Source organism: Nannospalax galili, unplaced genomic scaffold (genome assembly GCF_000622305.1).
Source record: "Nannospalax galili isolate Female #2095 unplaced genomic scaffold, S.galili_v1.0 scaffold342, whole genome shotgun sequence".
Classification (NCBI taxonomy): domain Eukaryota; kingdom Metazoa; phylum Chordata; class Mammalia; order Rodentia; family Spalacidae; genus Nannospalax; species Nannospalax galili.
Window position 1 is genome coordinate 1,502,571 of NW_008349359.1, and position 19,593 is coordinate 1,522,163.

General features: G+C 41.3%; 1 protein-coding gene across 3 annotated transcripts in view; it reads left to right on the forward strand.

Annotated features, from left to right (window-relative positions):
• The window catches only part of Mapkbp1 (mitogen-activated protein kinase binding protein 1), a 60,225-nt gene that overhangs the window by 12,601 nt on the left and 28,031 nt on the right, over positions 1 to 19,593 (forward strand). For all 3 annotated transcript variants that reach the window (XM_008846803.3, XM_008846805.3, XM_008846804.3), the window contains one exon: positions 18,249 to 18,340. In XM_008846803.3, coding sequence (XP_008845025.1) covers positions 18,249 to 18,340 — 92 coding nt within the window. The remainder of the gene's footprint in view (positions 1 to 18,248; positions 18,341 to 19,593) is intronic.

A 19,593-nucleotide genomic window follows, 5' to 3' on the forward strand; every position in this document is an offset into this window, starting at 1 on the left:
ATAGAACCTTCTCCAGATACAGAAACAATTCTCTTTTGGGGGGACTACTTAATATTGAAACAATCAGAGAAGTAAATTAGTCTTGTAGTTTCCTTTCAGTCTAAGAATTTAAAAGCAATGTAAAAACATTGATTTTATAACCCATTAAGTTTTTATGTTGTGGCTAGAGTGAAATATTCTATTTAAATAATTTTTGAGGAGCTGGAGAGATGACTCAGGTTAAGAGCACTAGCTGTTCTTCCAGGGGACCCAGGTTTGGTTCCCAGCACTCACATGACAGCTAACAACCATCTGTAACTCCAGTTCCAGGGGATTTGACACTCACTTCTGGCCTCTGAGGTGAAATGCACATGTATGGTGCACTTACATACAGGCAAAACACCCATACATATAAAATAATAATAAATAAACTATTTAAAAAATGTTTGAGAGCTGATCCTGTAATCCCAGAATTTGTAAGGTTTAGGTAGAAAAAGATCAAGAGTTAGAAACTAGTTTGGGCTCAAAACAACAAATCACCAGGCATGGTGACACATACCTTTAATCCCCAGCACTCAGAAGGCAGAGGCAGATTGATCTCTGAATTCTAGGCATACAAGGGCTACATTGTGAGACCTTCTCAAAAACAAAGAAACAAATCAAGAGAAAAAAAAAATTTTTGCTAAAAACAAAACCAAACCACACTAAGAATATATGAAGCTATGAGGGCGTAGATACAATCACACCTAATGTATGCTGTTCATTCAACACTGATCCAGTTGTCTTGGAGTATAATTTGGTAGTACTAAGTAGATGATGAAAAACTTATCACATTTTCTTTTGGCGTTTTTTTTCATAATAGTGAATCTTTGATGTTATCCACATAGCTAAGAGGAATTTACATACTTCTATATTAAATAAATTCCCTGTATCTTATAAAAAAAAAAGGTCGATCTATATGTACTGATATGCAATGACATATAAAAGTGGGGAGAAAAAAATTGTAAAATAGTTCATGTTAATGATTACTTATATTTTTGTGAAAACATACATATGTATTAATATATACACATAAAAAGTGAGGCTGTTAATATTGGTTATCTCAGGGAGAGATAGATTGTGGTGGACTTGCACTATATATTGTTTGAATTTGAAACAGTGGGTCTGCATTATTCTTGTAAGTAGAAAAAGATAAAATGAAAATCTCTCCAATCTAAATATGCATTTGATATTTAAACTTAAAATGTTTAAAATCTAAAATCCTTTACTTGTATCATTAGTTATGCACAAATGTTACTGAAAAATATATCTAGTATAATCAGCTTGGAGTTTGAGCTTTTTGTTTTTGTTTTAGTAGTAACGGGACATAAAAATATTTTCTTGTTGGGGCTGGAGAGATGGTTCAGTGATTAAGAGCATTTACTGCTCTTGCGGAGGAACTGGGTTCAGTTCCTAGCACCCATATTGGGCAGCTCACAACTGCCTGCAACTACAGTTCCAGGTGAGCCAATGCCTCTTCTCGCCTCCAAGGGCACCTGCATACATGTGGTGCACATAAACTCACACAAGCACACACATGTACATGTAAATAATATAAAAAAATGTTTTAAGTTTCTTGCAGATCCATGATAACCTTATTGAATTTGAGATAATTTACCACTCATATCTTTTAAAATATTTCCTTGTTGAAATTTGGTCAGTAAAAATTTTTTTTTGCTTTTTTTAAGCTACATGTGCTTTCTGAAAAGATTTTACTCAAGTAATACAGAGAAGAGAATTATAAAGTAAATGTTTTCCATATTTCCAACACCTAGAGATACTTGATATTCTCAGTTACTTCTGTTATAATGGACATTTTAAGTGCTTTTAAAACAATATTTAAAATCTTCTTTAGTCTTTTTGAACTTATTTTATTATAATTTCTTTAAGAGCCATGACCTATGACTTTACTAAAATCAGAGATAACAGTGTTTGTGCAAATTTAAGAGCACATGGGTTATGCTGTTCAGGTCTTCCTCAGTTTTTCTAGAAATACATCAAAATCTTGTTTCCAGTTCTACCTTGTAGCACTGGCACTGATAGAGAATTCTCTAGGCGGTAAAAAGAACTTATTAAGTAAGATTAACAAGCATATTAAAAATATTTTAAAAATACTTTTGAGTTAAAAAATAAAACAAACAGCTATGTATTAAATAGTGCCCTGGGCTATGAGCAGAGTTGTATGAGACATAGCCTCTTCCCTCCAGGTGATTGTACACTGACAGAAGAGATAAAACAAATACACATAGAGTTTCTGTAACAAGGTAGTATGTGGCATATGGTGATATAACTGAAGCCCTGCTATAAGAATTCCAAAGAGGGGGCTGGAGAGATAGCTCAGTGGTTAAGAGCACTGGCTGCTCTTGCAGAGGACCTAGATTTTTCAGAGGCCCCAGGTTCAAATCCCAGCACCCATATGGCAGCTAACAACCATCCATAACTCTAGTTCTAGAGGATCTAATGCCCTTTTCTGACCTCTGCGGGCATTGCACGACATGGGTGTACTTTATACATTCAGGCAGTACATTTATACACATAAAATAAAAATAATTATAATAAGGGGGGCTGGAGAGATGGCTCAGCAGTTAAGAGCACTGACTTTTTTGCAGAAGACCTGGGTTTGAATCCCAGCACCCATATGGCAGCTAACAACTGTCCATAACTCCAGTTTCAGGGAATCCAACACCCTCTTCTGTCCTCTGCAGGCATTCCATGACACGGGTGCACTTACATACATGCAGGCAATACACACATTAAATAAAAATAAATAATAAATAAAATATTTTTTAAAAAAAGAGTTCCAAGGAGGGAGAAATTATTTCTGGTCAGGTGATCACAGACGGTTCAGATATAGGGGATGTGATATTTGAGCTGCTCCCTGAATGAAAGGTGGGACTTCAGTTTGTGGTGGTAGAAGGACATTCTAGGTGGAAGAGATACTAGCTCAAGCCCTGAGGCTCCTTTTGAGAATAATGAATAATCCAGACTGACAAATATGCATGATTCATTTAGGTGAGTTGTAAGAAATAGAACTAGGAACCAGTGATGCTAGGCTAAAACATTTATACTTTATTTAATGGCAGTAAGGAGCCCTTAAAAGTTTTTGAGCAAGGGGCTAGAGGAGTGGCTCTTGTAGAGGATCTGCACCCATGTGGTAGCTAACAGCCACCCATAACTCCAGTTCCAGAGTATTTGATGCTCTCTTCTAACCTTCAAAGGCATTGTATGTATGTGGTGTACTTACATGCATTCAGGCAAAACACTCATACACAAAATAAAAATAAGTTAAATTAGAGGCTGGAAAGGTGGCTCAGTGGTTAAGAGGACCACTCTTAACTGAGGACCCAGGTTCAACTCCCAGCACCCATGTGGTGGCCGACAACCATCCTAACTGCAGTTCCAGGGTATCCGACACCCTCTTTTGACCTCCTTGGGCATTGTACAGCATGGGGCACTTACATACATGCAAGCAATCGATTCATACACATAAAATAATTTAAAAAATAATAAAAAAATTTTTTTCGAGAAGGAAGGATAAGGTCCATAGGAAGGGAATCGATTTGAAAGCCGTTGCTACGTCCAATGGTGGTGGAATGTGGTGAAGGCCTAAAGCTATTCAGAATGGAAAGGACGCTTTGGAAGGAATGTCTCATGGTATAAGTCAGCATGATTGCTGAGCAGTGAACTTTCCCCACACCCCCTCTTGTTGTAGGTCACACATTTACTTTATACAGGGAATCATGACAAGGAACAATTAGTATTCTTACTCATGGAAAAATTGGAAACTGGTATAAAAATAAAAAATATTGTTGGTGAATGCCCTTTTTGTTGTTTTGAGAAAAGTCTCATGTAGCCCAGATTGGCCTCAAACTCACTATGTAGCTGAGATCCTAATCCCCCTGCCTCTGTATCCCTGGAATTAGTTATATGCTACTGCATCGAGCTCTAATTGGGCTCTTTTGATGACCAGACCTTCAGCTTATAAAGTTTCTGGACTTAGTATGGAGAAATCTAACATCAGAAGGGAAAATAATCCCTTCTCCCATTCTGTTTGTATTGAGCTGTCTCATATCTTTGCTTTTCTGGTAACCATGGAAGAGAAAGGGAAGGTCAGAAGGCCTCCTCTGCCCAGGCACTGGGCTATTGGGCACGTGATGGTGACTGAACTCTTCAGCCAGAGTTCCTTTATTCCTTCTTCCTTGATCTGATGTTTCCTTCTCCTTCCATCTGCATGGAAAACCAGACCCTCCAATGATGGTTAACTTGGAAACAGGTGTCAGCCATCTGTATTAACCATAAGTTACGGCATGGCCTGGACATGGGCAAGCTGTGACCACATGGGATGGTCTGGCATTAGGAAAACCCTCCCTTCCTCTTTCTCCACAGCCGTCTAACTGAGGAGAATTTAGACTCCTTCCTCCCCTATTTTAGTTAGATAAGGTTTCCCTGTGTAGCCTAGCTGACCTGGAACTCCCTATGTAGACCAGGCTGACCTTGAACTCCCAGAGATTCCCTGCCTTTGCTTCCTGAGTGCTGTGATTAAAGGTTTGCAACACCCTGCCCAGCCAGACCCAATTTTTAAACTTGTTTCAGCTACTGATAGGTTCTGATAAAGTTTTGTTTGTTTGCTTTAGAGATTCCTATAGTCCCAGCTGGCCTGGAACTAGCTATGTAGACTAGGCTGGCCTCCATTTCACAGAGCTCTGCCTTCCTCTGCCTCTCTGTTGCTGGGATTAAAGGTGTGCACTACCACACCCAGCAAGTTCTGATAATTTTTTAAAAACATTAAAGTTGGGGCTGGAGAATGCTTGGTGGTTGAGAGCACATTCTGCGTTTTTCAGAGGGCCAGAATTTGGTTCTCCACACCCATGTTGGGTATCTGATAACTGCCTGTAACTCCAGTTCCAGGGGATCCAAAACCCCTTTTCTGTACTCACATGTACACACCCACACATAAACATACACATATACACATAATTAGAAATAAGTCTTTTAGCCTTGCGTGGTGGCGCACGCCTTTAATCCCAGCACTCAGGAGGCAGAGGCAGGCAGATCTCTGTGTTCAAGGCCAGCCTGGTCTACATAGTGAGTTCCAGGACAGCTGGGGCTACAGGGAGACCCTGTCTCAAAAAGACAAAAAAAAAAAATATTTTAAAGCAAAACATTAAAGCTAGCATAAGAGATGCCTGTTATGGGCCTGGAGAGATGGCTCAGCAGTTAAGAGCACTGACTGCTCTTGCAGACGACCCGAGTTCGATACCCAGCACTCACATGGTGGCAACAAACCGTCCCTAACTCCAGTTCCAGGGGAATCCAAAGCCCTCTTCTGACCTCTGTGGCATTGCATGACACGGGTCCACTCACATACATGCAGACAATACACTGATACATATGAAATGAAAATAATAAATATTTTTTAAAATTAATAAAAAAGAGAGATGCCTGTTATGCCTCCACCACTTTATCCTGCTGCCCTCAGACTTCTTTTTTCTTGTGGTTTTGGTGTCAGTTGTTTTCGGATAGGCTGGCCTAGAACTCACTATTCTCTATGTAGCCCAGACTGGCTTTGAACTTGTAGTGATCCTCTTGGCCTTGGCCTCCAGAGTGATAGGATTACAGATATGTGTCACCAAACCGAGGTTTCCTTTTTTCTTAGGAGTTGGAGTCTCACTGTTTTACTCAGACTGCTCTTGAATTCCTGGGCTTCTGACTTTAACTTTCCAAGTAGCTTGGACCACAGGGCATGTCTATCACTGTACCCAGGTATTCTCTGCCTCCTGCATCATGACTTCTTGGTATGTTCTTAGAGAAGTGGCAACATTCTGTTGGTGTTGGAAAACTTGAACTCCTTTTAAAGGGAACCATGGTTTCTGGACCAGGCTGTCCCAAGTTGATGTCCTGGTTCTTCCACTCATTGTTTACCTGACCCTTTCTTTTGCAAAATGGACATAATATTAGTCCTTCAAAAAGTGTCAAGAGTATTATATTAGATACTCAGCAAGAAGTGCTTAGAATAGTTCTTAGCAGATGATATATTCAGTGAATGGTAGCTCTGGTCACTCTAGAATTGGTCTGCACAAGACCCTTCTGTACCCCCTAGGTATTCTCTCAAGACTTGAAATACCAGTTTCTCTTCTTGGTCCTAGGAGGGGTTAAGATTTGGGAAAAATGACAAAATGCCTTAAATGTTATAGTTCAAAGCCTCATTATTAGGATTACTTAAAGAGCTTTTTCTTTTTTTTCTTTTTTGGTCTTTTTTTGTTTTTTTATTTGTTTGGTTTTTTTTTTGAGACAGGGTCTCCCTGTAGCCCCAGCTGTCCTGGAACTCACTTTGTAGACCAGGCTGGCCTTGAACTCACAGAGATCTGCCTGCCTCTGCTTCCTGAGTGCTGGGATTAAAGGCATGCGCCACCATGCCTGGTTTGAGCTTTTTCTTTTTTGACACAGGGATCTCCCCTATGTTGCCTAGACTGGTCTATGACTCCTGGCTTCAAGCATTTGTCTCAATCCCAGAAGTAGCTGGGACTCCAGGTGTCAAGTCAGACTGACTTGAGAACTTTTAACATTCATGTTACTAAACCTTTCCTTGCATTTTTTTGTTTCAAAATCTTGCAAAGCCAGCTGTGGTAATGCACATCTGTAGTCCCAGCTTCTTGAAGGCTAAGGCAGGAAGATCAGTTGAGTTTAAGAATTTGAGGTCATCCTGGACACACAGGAAGACCTGTCTCAAAGGAAAAAAAAAAAAAGGCAGGGGCTGGGAAGATGGGTCATTTGTGAAGTATTTATCATGTACACATGCGAGGACCTGAGTTTGATCCCTAGCACTTATTTTAAAAGACGGATTCAGAGCCAGGCATGGGGAGGCAGAGGCAGGCGGATCTCTGTGAGTTTGAGGCCAGCCAGGTCTACATAATGAGTTCCAGGCAATATGGGGCTACAGGGAGACCCTGTCTCAAAAAGTCCAAAAAAAAAAAATAATAGTGGCACACACCTATAACCCTAGCACTAGGAAGTGGAGACCTGAGGGTCCCTGAGGCTTGCTAGCCAGCCAGATTAGCTGAATCAGTGAGCTCCAGGTTCCATGAGAGACCCTGTCCCCTATAAGAGATGAAAAGTAACAGAGGAAGACAGCCAAGGTTGACCTCTGGCTTATACATGCACAAACGTACACATAGTCTTGTAGGACAGGGACAAGAGATATGAGTGAGAGTTGGGAACTGCTATCTGGGGGTTAAAAAGTTTCAAGGTAATTTTATTGGTATACTAGGTTTGGGCAACCTTTGTTCTAGTTTCCTGGTCTCCAGGGGCTTATGGCTAGAGGCTTTATTATCTCTTCCCGATCAGTGGTGGATTTACATCTTCCTTAGAAGTTGAGACTAATTCACCGAGAGGAAAACTGACTCAACTCCAACTAATTCTGAACTGCTAAGCTGAAGAACTTGGTTTTCTGTCATATTGGAAGTCACTGGTTTCTGTCGTTGTGGTAAAGAATAGACCTCTAAATCAACCATACTGGGTAAAGACCAGGCACAGAATTGAGAGGCCAGGTCTATCTATCCTGGAATGATTGTTTTGGCCTTACTTAACCTCTGACCAGATGATACTTTGACTCTGAAGGAGCTGAACTCCCTTTCCTTTCTCCCAGGTCCAGTCACTGGGTCTCTGCCCAGCTGACTGTGAAAAGCCTGTTGGCCTTGGGCTTCCTCTGTGGCTTTTACATAAGTAACAATTCTTAGAAGCCAGGTAGAGAGAATCTGCTTTGTGAGATTAGAATGTAGCATGTGGGCAAGAGTCAAACATAGAATATGTATATTTATTCTTAACCTGCAGGAAGGGAGGGGAAAGGTAGGGAGTGCTCTGCCTGGCACAGGTCTCTAGCATGCTTGTTTATAGAAATAGCAAGCCAATGTTTGGAATGACTTACAGCTCAGGTATTTATAACTTATAATGAATGGGATTGAGAAGAAAAGCAGTGGCAGCAAAACAGCAACAAAAACAGATCATTGTCCTTTGCTGGGATTTCCTTTTTTTAATTTATTATTTTTTTATGTGTATGAGTGTATTGCCTACATGTATGTGAGTGCACCCATGTTGTGCAGTGCCACAGAGGTCAGAAGATGGCTTCGGATTCCCCTGGAACCAGAGTTAAGGACAGTTCATAGCCACCATGTGGGTGCCGGGAATCGAACCCGGCTCCTCTGCAAGAGCAGTCAGTGCTCTTAACTGCTGAGCCATCTCTTTAACCCTTTTTTGGGACTTTCTTATTGTTTGAGGTCCTAGGTGACCTTTTGAAAATAACTATAGCTTCTTAGTTTTCCGTCTTGAGGGAGCACTTATTCCATACCATAGGCAGACTGTGTGTAGTGGTCCTTCACACAGAGAAAACCTTCACAGAAGCCCACGTAAGGAATCCCTCACTAGCAGTGCCATTCTGGACTGAGAATGCTTGACTAGAAACAGTTTAGGAGGCCCTCCCTAGAGTTTCTGGGATTGTATTTAATTTAATGGTCTGGGACTTCTTGCAACCCTGTGGATGGCTCTGAAATCTGAAAAATTCTCCTGGTACTTGCATTGATTGAGTTTTCCCTTCTGGGAACTCTCCCTTCACTGACTTCCTGGTTTTCCTTCTCCCTGTCTAATTGCCTGGTACTTCATCTCCATATTATAAAAATATGTTTTCTCCAAAGTTGTGTGCTTAATCTCTTGACCCTTTCATCTGTCTTCCTCTATCTCTTTGGACTTTCAGTGGTGTTTTTCACTCCACATGAATACTTCTCAGGTAGTTCTAGTCTGAACCTGTCTCCAAACATTAATTTTATGTTTATGTTGCTAAATCAAGGCTCTGTAGTTCCTCCTAAATATCCCCAAAGCTCCTCAGATTGAACAGACATCATCCACTTCCATCTTCTTTGTGCAGACCTAGGTCGTGTGTGTGTGTGTGTGTGTGTGTGTGTGTGTGTGTGTGTGTTTTGAGACAGTGTCTCCCAATAACCCCAGTTGGCCCAGGTCTTTTTTTTTTTTATCATGGCACTGCCTTGTTTGCTATCTCTGAGGTTCAAATTTTGAGTTTTCTTTTTCCTCCACAGTTGTATCGTGCCCATTCCTTGTCAATTCTGTTTTGCTTTATGACTTTTGAATGCATTATTTCTTTCCTACTGCCCACTGTCTTCAATCTGATCTAGGTTTTCACTATTTACCAGAACCATTTTTAAAAAAAATGTTTTATTTATTATTTTTATATTATGTGTATGAGTGTATTGTTGCATGTATGTGAGTGCACCTGTGTCATGCAATGCTGCGGAGGTCAGAAGAGGGCTTTGAATTCCCATGGAACTGGAGTTAAGGATGGTTTATAGCCGCCATGTGGGTGCTGGGAATTGTACCCGGGTCCTCTGCAAGAGCAGTTAACCGCTGAGCCATCTCTTCAGCCCCTACCAGAACCATTCTAACAGCCTCAAGACTGAGCTCCCTGTGTAAGTATGTGTTAGATACATCATTACCAAAATACAGCTTTGCTTGTGTTCCTTACTTACATTCCTTCCATGGCTTTTCAGATTACCTCTTTTAGTTTGACATTCATGGTCCTTGAGCCAGGCATTGTGGCACATGCCTATAATCCCAGTACTCAAGAGGCTGAGGCAGATTGACATGAGTATGAAGCCAGCTTGTGCTGTATAGTGAGCATCAGGCCAGCCAGGGCCACATAACTGTCTCAAACAAACAAAAAAGCCAAACAGTTCTTCCTGATTCACATGCAGTCTACCTCTCGTGACTTAGTATTATCTGGAGCACAATATTTACCAGCTTTATCATTTCCTGCCACCAAACTTTTGCTTACATACAACTGCCTCTGAGAATTACATCTGTATTTTCACCTGTCAGAATTCTGTGTGGGTCAGCAAGATGGCTCAGCCAGTAAAGACACTGCCACCAAGCCTGAAGAGTTTGATCCCTGGGACCCACATGGTGGAAAAAGAACCGACTCCTGCCAAGTTGTCCTTTGACTTCTACATGTGTGCCATAGTATGTGCATGCTTGTGTGTATGTGTGCACACAAAATAAATAAATGAATGTAATAAACCTTGTGTGTGCCTGCAAAGTTCTGAAAGAAACCTCAGGCGTCAAGAAAATATAGCCAAGAAACCCCAGCCCAACTGTCTACCCTATTAGGCCCAGTTAGCCTCCATGAAAGTGTCCTTATTTTGCTTTCCTGATCCTATGCAGACATCACCTCTCTTCCTCCTTGTTGAGTACTTTGTTCTTTCTTGTGGCCTTTGTGACATACTGGATCTCTGTGTAGTGAAACATTCCCAATGGATTTTGAGGAGAATCAGTAGGATCCCTAGTAGTATTCCAGTAACTTTTAGACTTTTGAGAACACACATTAATATACTTCACATTGTGACTCAGTATACCCACACACTCTGAAACAAGCATCATTATCAGTACTTATTACATGCAATGTGATCTATTTTTGTTCTGTTTATTCATTACTAACGAAGTGAATTTCAACTCCTATTATTAATGGGTTACAGGTTTCCAGGTTGGAAAATACTGTTTTTATCTAGTATGAATGAGTAGTCTCATCACCTCTGAACCACCTCTTTTTTCTAACTACTTTAATGAGAGCCAGAAGAACACTTAAACACTAGTGGCTTTTATTTTTCTCTCTCTTGGAAATAGGCTATCATGAAGTTACCCCTTTATCTTATTAGAGTGAGGGAAATTTTGCCTGTCATCTTTCTCTCTGGAGAATATACTCTTCTACCTACTTCTCACTGGGAGTGGTGGGTATGTCCACCCTCTCTTACAGGATGCCTGTAGAAACTCTGCCTTCAGATAGCCTTGCTTCAGGAGAAAGATGACACCTGTTACAGGCCGGTATAGGCTTTCCTCCCTCCTGCTCAGCACTCTCCACCTGCCAAAGCAAGAGCTGTGTTAGCCTCTTAACGTGGGCGTCCTCCTAGCTTCTAGACTGTATTGTGGAGATCATGGTATAAATTGGGTGCTTTCTTCCTAGTTCTGAGGTGTTTTTTAAGTTTATTTGATTTACTTATTTTGGTAAGTAATTTTTTACTTTGGTAAGTAAAATTTACAGATTTTTTGGTCTTTTTGAGACAGGGTCTCCCTGTAGCCCCAGGTGGCCTTGAACTCACTATGTAGGCCAGGCTGGCTTTGAACTCACAGAGATCCACCTGGCTCTGCCTCCTGAGTGATGGGATTAAAGGTATGCACCTCCATGATGGCCTACTTACTTTTATTTTATGCATATTAGTGTTTTGCCTACATGTAAGTGCATCATGTGCATGCAATGCTCACAGAGGCTAGAAGAGGATGTTGGATCCCCTGGAACTGGACTTAGGCACAATATGGGTGCTGGGAACTGAACCCAGGTCCTCTGTAAGAGCATCCAATACTCTTTACCACAGAGCCACCTCTCCAGCTCCAGTTCTGGGTTTTTAGTTGTTCTTGAAGCTATGTTTCTAGAACTATGGATGTGTCAGGGTGTAGTTGTATCCCAAGTCACTGACCCTAAATAGTTGCCTTGGGATGTTTCTTGGCTATATTTTCTTGGCATTTGGATCTTGCAGGTGTAAAAATGAAGTTTCTTTCAGAATTCTTGAATCTGGGCATGGTGGCATACATTTGTAATCCCAGTACTCTAGAGACTGAGGCAGGAAGATTGCCTCAAGTTCAAGGCTAGTGTTACCTTAACTTTTCCTAGGGAGATAGAAACATCTATTCATATCAGATAGGGCAACAACAGACTAAAGGCGAACCAATGAGTTTATTGGATTTATTTTCAGGAGCATGGGTGACCCCCCCCCCCAAGCAGCTGCACCCCAGCAGGTGATGATTTTCCCATATCTGTATAAATAGACTTCTTCCTTGAACTCCATTTTCTATATACTCTAGCTCTAGCAACTCTCAAGACCACCTGTGCCTGGAGCAGAATTATATGCTGCTGAGGGGGCAGGACACAGGAGGGAGTGGGTGGCTGGAATCTTATGTGAAGATCTAATGACTTCTCCCACCCCCTCCTTCTAGGAGGGGCTCTGGTAAATAATCGTAGCTGCTCTGACAAGATGGTAATGGCTGTTAAGCACAGAGGACAGGGTTCCACAACAGCTTGCCTGGGCAGTGAGACCCTGAACCACCCCCCTCCCTTCAAGAATCCCAGGTCCTTGGGAAGGCTCACTGGGTAGATGTTTGCTGCCAAGCTTGTCAACCTGAATTCAATCCCTGGTACCTATATGGTGGACGGAGAGAACAGACTCCAGCAAGTTGTCTTCTGACTTCCGCTGTGTGTGTGTGTGTGTGTGTGTGTGTGTGTGTGTGTGTGTGTGTGTACAAATAAATGTGATTTAAAACAAATAAAAACAGAACTTTGGGCTACATCCAGGACTTTGAAGACAGCAGTTTTTTCATAGGGCTTCTTCCTTGCTTCAGTTTCCTCAAATGATGCTTGAGACTAGAACTCTCATATTAGTGGGGTTGCTTTATGTGTAGAGATGCTGTAGTGTTCAAGATGGGCTAGATCATTGGATCTCAGAGAATGGGCTGAGAAGCCCTGGGATTCCCAAACCCTTTTAGGGGGTCCAGGATGTCCTCTCTTTTCAAATGAGGCTACATTTTCTTTATATGCTTCAACTAGAATAACGTCACAATAGATTGAATGCAGATGCAGGTATGAGAAGCTAGCTGTCTCTAGTAAGACAGACTGAGGCAGATGGAATTTGGTGAGATCAAGGCCAGCCTGGTTTACACAGTAAGTGCCAGGAAAGCTGGGGCAAAAAAGAAAAAATAAAAAAGGTAAAACAATGTTACTCTTTTTACTAATTTTCTTTGGAAGATAGTTTCTTTAATAAAAATATTAATGAGTAATGCTCGTTACTTGAAAATGAAATAATAAATACTTAAAATATTTTCCATTGTAATTTCAAATATAGTAAACATTGATAGATATAATCTGCATAAGCAAAATTTGGAGTCTTTGGTGTGAAAAGATACCAAGATTAAAATATTTGAAAATCTTGGGGTAGTGTGTGACTGGTGACAAGCCACTTGGAAATCTCCCTGGCTTAACTGGCAGTTTGCTCTTACTCTTGCTGAATAATCAGTGTGGGTCAGCATAGGGACCTTGTTCAACATAGTGATTCAGAGAGTCAGGCTGAGGAGCCCACCACATCCCTTGCTGCTGTGCTTAGCAGTCAGGAAAAAGGACTGTGCAGAGTGCGTTTTACAGGTAACATGGCAGAGCATTAGAGAGATGAACAGCCTTGTAAGCTCTTAAGTGAAAAACATAAATTGAACAAAAAAACACATTCGGGGCTGGAGACATGGCTCAGGAATAAGAGCACTTGCTGTTCTTCCAGAGTATTCGGGTTCGACTTCCAGCACCCACATGGTGACTCTGTCATCTTCTTTTAGCCTTCGAGAGCACTACACACCAATAAACATACCAGCAATCAAACACTTGTCCAAAAAAAAAACAAATCATTTAAAGAAACCCACCAAACCAAACCAAACCAAAATATTCTTCAGATCTTCCTCCACACTGCTGGATCAAGCAAATGTCAATAAAATACTTAATAGAGAACACATAGATGTGAATTGTAGAAGGATGTTGCTCATAGGTCCTGAGTCCCACACCATATCCTCGATCATATCCTTTTTTCCTCTTAACATTTACTATGCAATATTTAAAATTTGTAATAGGTATATATGAATTAATAAAGTGAACAATTATGCACCCGCCATCATCTTAAGAAACAAAAGTATTAGGACTGGAGAGATGGCTCAGTGGTTAAGAGCACTTACTGTTCTTCCAGAAGACTTGAATTTGGATCCCAATACCCACATCAAGGGGTTCACAATCACCCCTAACTCCAGCACCAAGGGATCTAATGCTCACCTCTGGTGGGCACCCACATACACTTGGCATATACACACACGCACACTAAATCTTTTTAAAAAATAAAATATTACTCGTACCACTAAGCTCCTTTGGAAATGGCCATTCAGTCATAACCAATTTTAGATACTATATAGAGAGCAATTTTGACCTGAATTTTCCTGGTCTTATTCATTTCTGATCTTTCACTGTCCCTGAAGCCTCCGCCAGACAATCACATATTCATCAAGTATGTATCAAGTCCCTCTTCAAGTGTGAGGTGCTGTTTAAAGTGCTGGGGATACATGAATCAGGGATAGAAATCTGGGTCCTGTCTTCGAGGAGCCGTTGTTCTGATGGGAACAACAGACAGTAAGCACCCAGACACAGATAAAACCAGTGTCATTACCTGTCTCTATGTTCTATAAAGAAAAATCAAGCTGAATAAGTAAAATACAGAGTGACAGCAGTAAAATTAGTTTGCAAAGCCCTTTCTGAGGAGACAACTATTGAGCAAAGGCCTGTGTGAATTAGCTGTGTGAATAGCTGAGGGAAGAATTGTTTAGTCCAAAGAATAGCATATGCAAAGGGCTGTGTTAGAATCTGCTTAAGATACTGGAGGTTGCTAGGGTAGCTGGGGTAGAGTGAGTGAGGAAAAAGGTAGGGACCTGAGAGCGATAGCTAGAAGCTGGATGATTCAGGCCCTGGTAAGTGTAGGTCAGGTATTTGGATTTGAACTTTAAGGGAGGTGGGAATCATTGGGGGCATTGAGTAATGACATAATTTCATTTATATTTTAAAAGAATCAGTGTGACCAGCCATTTTGAGAAAAGACTAGTGCACAATGCCTGAAGCTGGAAGAACAGTTGGGAGTTATAGTCATAGTCCAAGTGAGAGGTGATAGTAACTAGAACTCCCTGGTGCACTAGTAGTTACCCTTACCGATTGTCCGGGTCTAAGTACCCCTTCCATCAAGAATTCAAGGCTCCCAGTGTCGGAGTCACTGGAATGTGGGAAAAGCTGTGTATATTAGTGTTGATGAGCTGGTAAGCTCTCTCCTGCACACTACCAACAGAACTTGGGTGCATTTAGCCTTGGTGTTTAGGTTTGTCTCGATTTTCTAGAGCTGGGGGAGCCTAACTACTTTTTCAGAAAGAGAGGAGAGGAAGAACGTTGTCAGTGAGGGAGAGTTGTTTTGTAAAGACCATTGTGTTGGAGTCTTGCAGAGTAAACCTTGATGTTGGAGGCTTCACAGGAGCTTGGAACTCTCAGAACCTTTGAAAGCAGAGCTCAGCCCAAAACCTCCCTGCAAACCGGAAGCTGGTTTGAGTTATGAACATAAAATAAAAACCAGCTGATGCCCCTGAATGTTTTCCTCTGCTCCTCCCCCTCCACAGAGCCAAAGGAAACTGCGTTTTTTCCCCCTTGGATAGCTGCTTTAGAAAGCCAGAAAAAGCCCAAAGCCATAAATCCTTTGAAAATGAGCCAAATTTTGAGTTCCAACAAACTCCTGCATGTGGGATTTTCCTGGTCAGGAAGTATATGTTCCTCTGTTCAGAGTCCTAGGAGGAAAGTGACTAGAGAACATAATGGTACCAGTGGGTAGAGCCTATTACCTAGGTCTGGTGGGAAGAAATGATCTGCAGCAGGTTTTTCAGACTTAATCTTCCAGCCCTCTTACAGGTCATGAAGTTGATAAAGTGGGCATGATCAGAATCTTTTATGTATTTACTTTTTTATTTTTTATTTTTTTTGAAACAGGGTCTCCCTGTAGCCACAGCTGGCCTGGAGCTTGCTTTGTAGACCAGGCTAGCCTTGATCTGACAGTAATCTACCTGCCTTTGCCTCCCTAGTGCTGGGATTAAAGTTGTGTGTTGCCACACCCAGCTTTATCAGTTTTGAGCACCTTACATACATACATACATATGTATACACCGGGTTATTATATAAAGTGTGTTTCTTACTATGAATCATAGTAAAAAAAAAAAAAGATGTTTGATGAACGCTGGTCTTTAGGGTATGAGTAAACCAAAGTCTTCCTCCTTTAAATTGCTGTTGAAAATTGCAAACTATTTTCAAGATTAATTCTCTATAACTAGATTCTCTACCCACAGAACACCTACCCACATTCCTAACAGAGGGAAGGGCAGCTGAGAATCAGGCTTGGTATGATTCTTGGAGACCAGCACTGAAGCATAAGGAGATAAGGGTTTATACACATATGAGTCCAGAGGATTTACTTCAAATCAGATTAGTTTGAAGAGAATTGGAGATGTGCAGCTCACTGTATTTGGTTTGGTAACTTCTGCCATCCATGGGGGACATACTGACTTCAGGCTTCTCTCTTTCTTCTCTGTCATAAGAATAAGTACAGTAGGAGTACTCTCTCTCTCCTTTTTTTGGCCTTTTTTGAGACAGGATCTCCCTGCAGCCCCTGTAGCATAGGTAGGCTGACATTAGCTTATCTCACATTTGGTTTAGTGCCTCAGCTCAACCCAAGGATAACTGGCAAGTTTTGTTCTTAGGTTGGTACACTGTGACCATTTCTATCAGTAAAACACATGTTGGAATTCTTATTCTACATCCTCAAGAAGCATAGACGATTTTGCAGACCTCTCTGAGAAATTGTTTGCTTGGTTTTTTGTTTGTTTGTTTGGGGGAGGAATTATGGTTTTTTTTTGTTTGTTTGTTTTGTTTTGTTTTTTGAGATAGTTCATGTAGCCCAGACTGGCCTAGATCTCACTCTGTAGCTCAGGCAGGCCTCAAACTCACAATCCTCCCGTCTCAGCCTCCCAAGTGCTGGGATTACAACTATATATATATCATCACATCCCTGCATGCCTTTCATTATTTCTGTCTCTTTCTCCCTCACTCTCACGGTCTTTCTCCTTTTTTTTTTTTTTTTTCCAGTCCTGAAAATTGGACCCAGCCTTTTGTACCTGGGAATAGATTTTTAACTGTACTATCTTGGGAGACTTATTTTAGTCTTTAGCCACCACAGGGCATTTTTTTCCCACCTAATTCTAACTAAAATAGCCTTTGAGATAAGAGTTTAAATGTTTTTATTATATTATTGCATGTGTGTGTGCATACATGCCACTGGGAGTGTGTAGAGGTAAGTGAACAATTTGTGGGAGACAGTTCTCCGGAGGTAAGGGTATAAACAGGACCCATAAGAGCACTTTAATTCTCCCTTTGGGACAATAAGAGAAGATATATCCCAAAACTGTTGCAATTGACTGGGCTCCCACATTCTAGAACTGACCTGTAGTAGGAGATTCCACCTCGCACAAATGTGAATGTCCCGTGTTTCTGGTTGACAGTGCTCTCCTCGGCTTTCATGACTCTCCAGGCCAGAGTTTTCACAGAATAATCCCAGCACTCTCGAGGTAAAGACAAACGGATCTTTGTGAGTTCAAGCCCAGCCTGGTCTACATAGTGAATTCCAGGCCACCTGGGGTTACAGAGAGACCCTGTCTCAAAAAGAGAAAAAATAAAAAATAAAAATAAGAGGTAAGGCAATATGGATCTCACTTGGCACCATCTACAGAAAGACCAGTGAACTAATTTGAAATAGTCCAGTGGGGGCTGTTGCCTACAGACAGTGCAGTACAACAATACTTTTGATGAAGGTAGTGAATGTCTCGTCTCATGTCTTCTTGGAATCTCCCACCATTTTACACAGGCTTTCCTTTCATCTCTGTGGGAGTTGTGACTTAATAACAATAATTAGAGTACCCTGAGCATCTGTGATTTGCAAAACACAGCATTAAGCTATGTTTCTGCCTCTTAGTCTTTTAGTCTGTATGAACTGGCACACATTTGGGTGGTGGAGTCCTCTGATAGAGGGGAAGAACATGATGGACTGCAAAGATCAAGGATATTATGATTTACCTAATTGATACCTAACATTCTTATGGCTCTTGGTAGATAGATCACAATGACTTATCCTCCATGCTTGCCAAGACATGAAGATCAGTGACCTCTTGAATCTCATAACTGCAAGAGCCCAATCTCTAGCTTGGACATGGTGCCTTCCTGGATTGGAGAAATGCTTATTCTTCTTCAGCCATTAGTATTTTAACCCTTTGATTTTCTTTCTCATGGTAACAACAGATGGGCCTGTTAAATGCAAGTGGTATACACTGCTGACATTTTCTCATATGATCAAGAGGCTTTGGGCTAGAACAGAGCCTATAGAAGCCATAGTCTCAATTTCCTGAAGATAAAGAGGTCAGGAAAATAGTGTTGCAAAAGATGGTTGAAGGTGCCTTCAATACCACCTCTCAAACCTACCTTGTCTATAACATGTTACTTCTCTGTTTTGCTCTAATAGGTGACCTTGGAGAAGGTGCTGGGAATAACAGTATCTGGAGGCAGAGGACTTGCTTGTGATCCACGATCAGGTTTAGTTGCCTACCCAGCTGGGTAAGTGCCTTTTGCGAGATCTTGTTGCCTGGGAGTTTATAACCATGCTAGGCTCATTGGGGTAGACAGGGGTTTTCTGTTGTCTTCTGGGAGCAATATCTAGATTAAGGTTTTGACACCATTGACACTAATTTAACTTTGTCTCTGTACATTTTCCCATTTTGGTATTTTATAATAAATGAAATCCTATAATATTTAGTTTTTTATGACAGGTTCTTCCACTTAGCATAGTTTTAAAAACTCCATGTTGTAGCATATGTCAGTATCTCTATTTTACTGTGAAATAATACTCCATTGTGTGGCTATGCCACATTTTGTTTCGGTTTTCTTTTTAGGTAGAATCTCACTATGTGGCCCTGACTAGCCTGGAACTCACTATATAGACCACAGTGACCTTGAACTCACAGAATCTGCCTGCCTCTGCCGCTCAAGTGCTGGAATTAAAGGCTTGTGCCACCACAACAGGCTGATATTCTGTATTTTATCTGTTCTTTAGTTAATATTTGGCTTGCTACTTTTTAGCTGTTACAGAGAATTCTGGTGTGAATGTTCATCTGCTCTAGTCACTTGAGAGACATCACTGATATGGGTGCAAAGTAGGGAACTAGGGCTGGTGTCCTTTCCCTCATTGCCTTTTCATTCCTCTCCTTCTGCAAGTGAGAAACTTCCAATCATAGTTTCTTAGGCTTTTGAGGCATTGTTTCTTTTGGGGCCTTGAGGACCCCTCCTTCCTCAGGATCCCTTGCTGATGGGTTTAGGAACATGAGAAGGGCTACTGCTATACTTTACTTACTCTACCATCAACTTGGGAATGTCAGGTTTCCTCATGTAATTTCCCTAGCAACTTTATGAATTTTACACCAAATATGTTATTTGTTTACTTTTACCATCTCATCAAAAAAGCTACTTTTGGGTTGGCAAGATGGTTCACTGCTTGCTGCCAAGCCTGACAGCTTGAGTTCAATCCCCAGGATCCACAAGCTGACTCCTGCAAGTTGTCCTGTGACTTCCACATGCACCCTGTAGAAGATGTACAACACACTCCCATACACACACAAATAAATAGATATAATTTAAAAAATAAACCATATTTTTAAAACTACCTTTATCAGCTGGGCATGGTGGCACACTCCTTTAATCCCAGCACTCGGGAGGCAGAGGCAGGCAGATCTCTGTGAGTTCAAGGCCAGCCTGGTCTACATAGTGAGTTCAAGGCCAGCCTGGTCTACATAGTGAGTTTCAGGCCAGCTGGG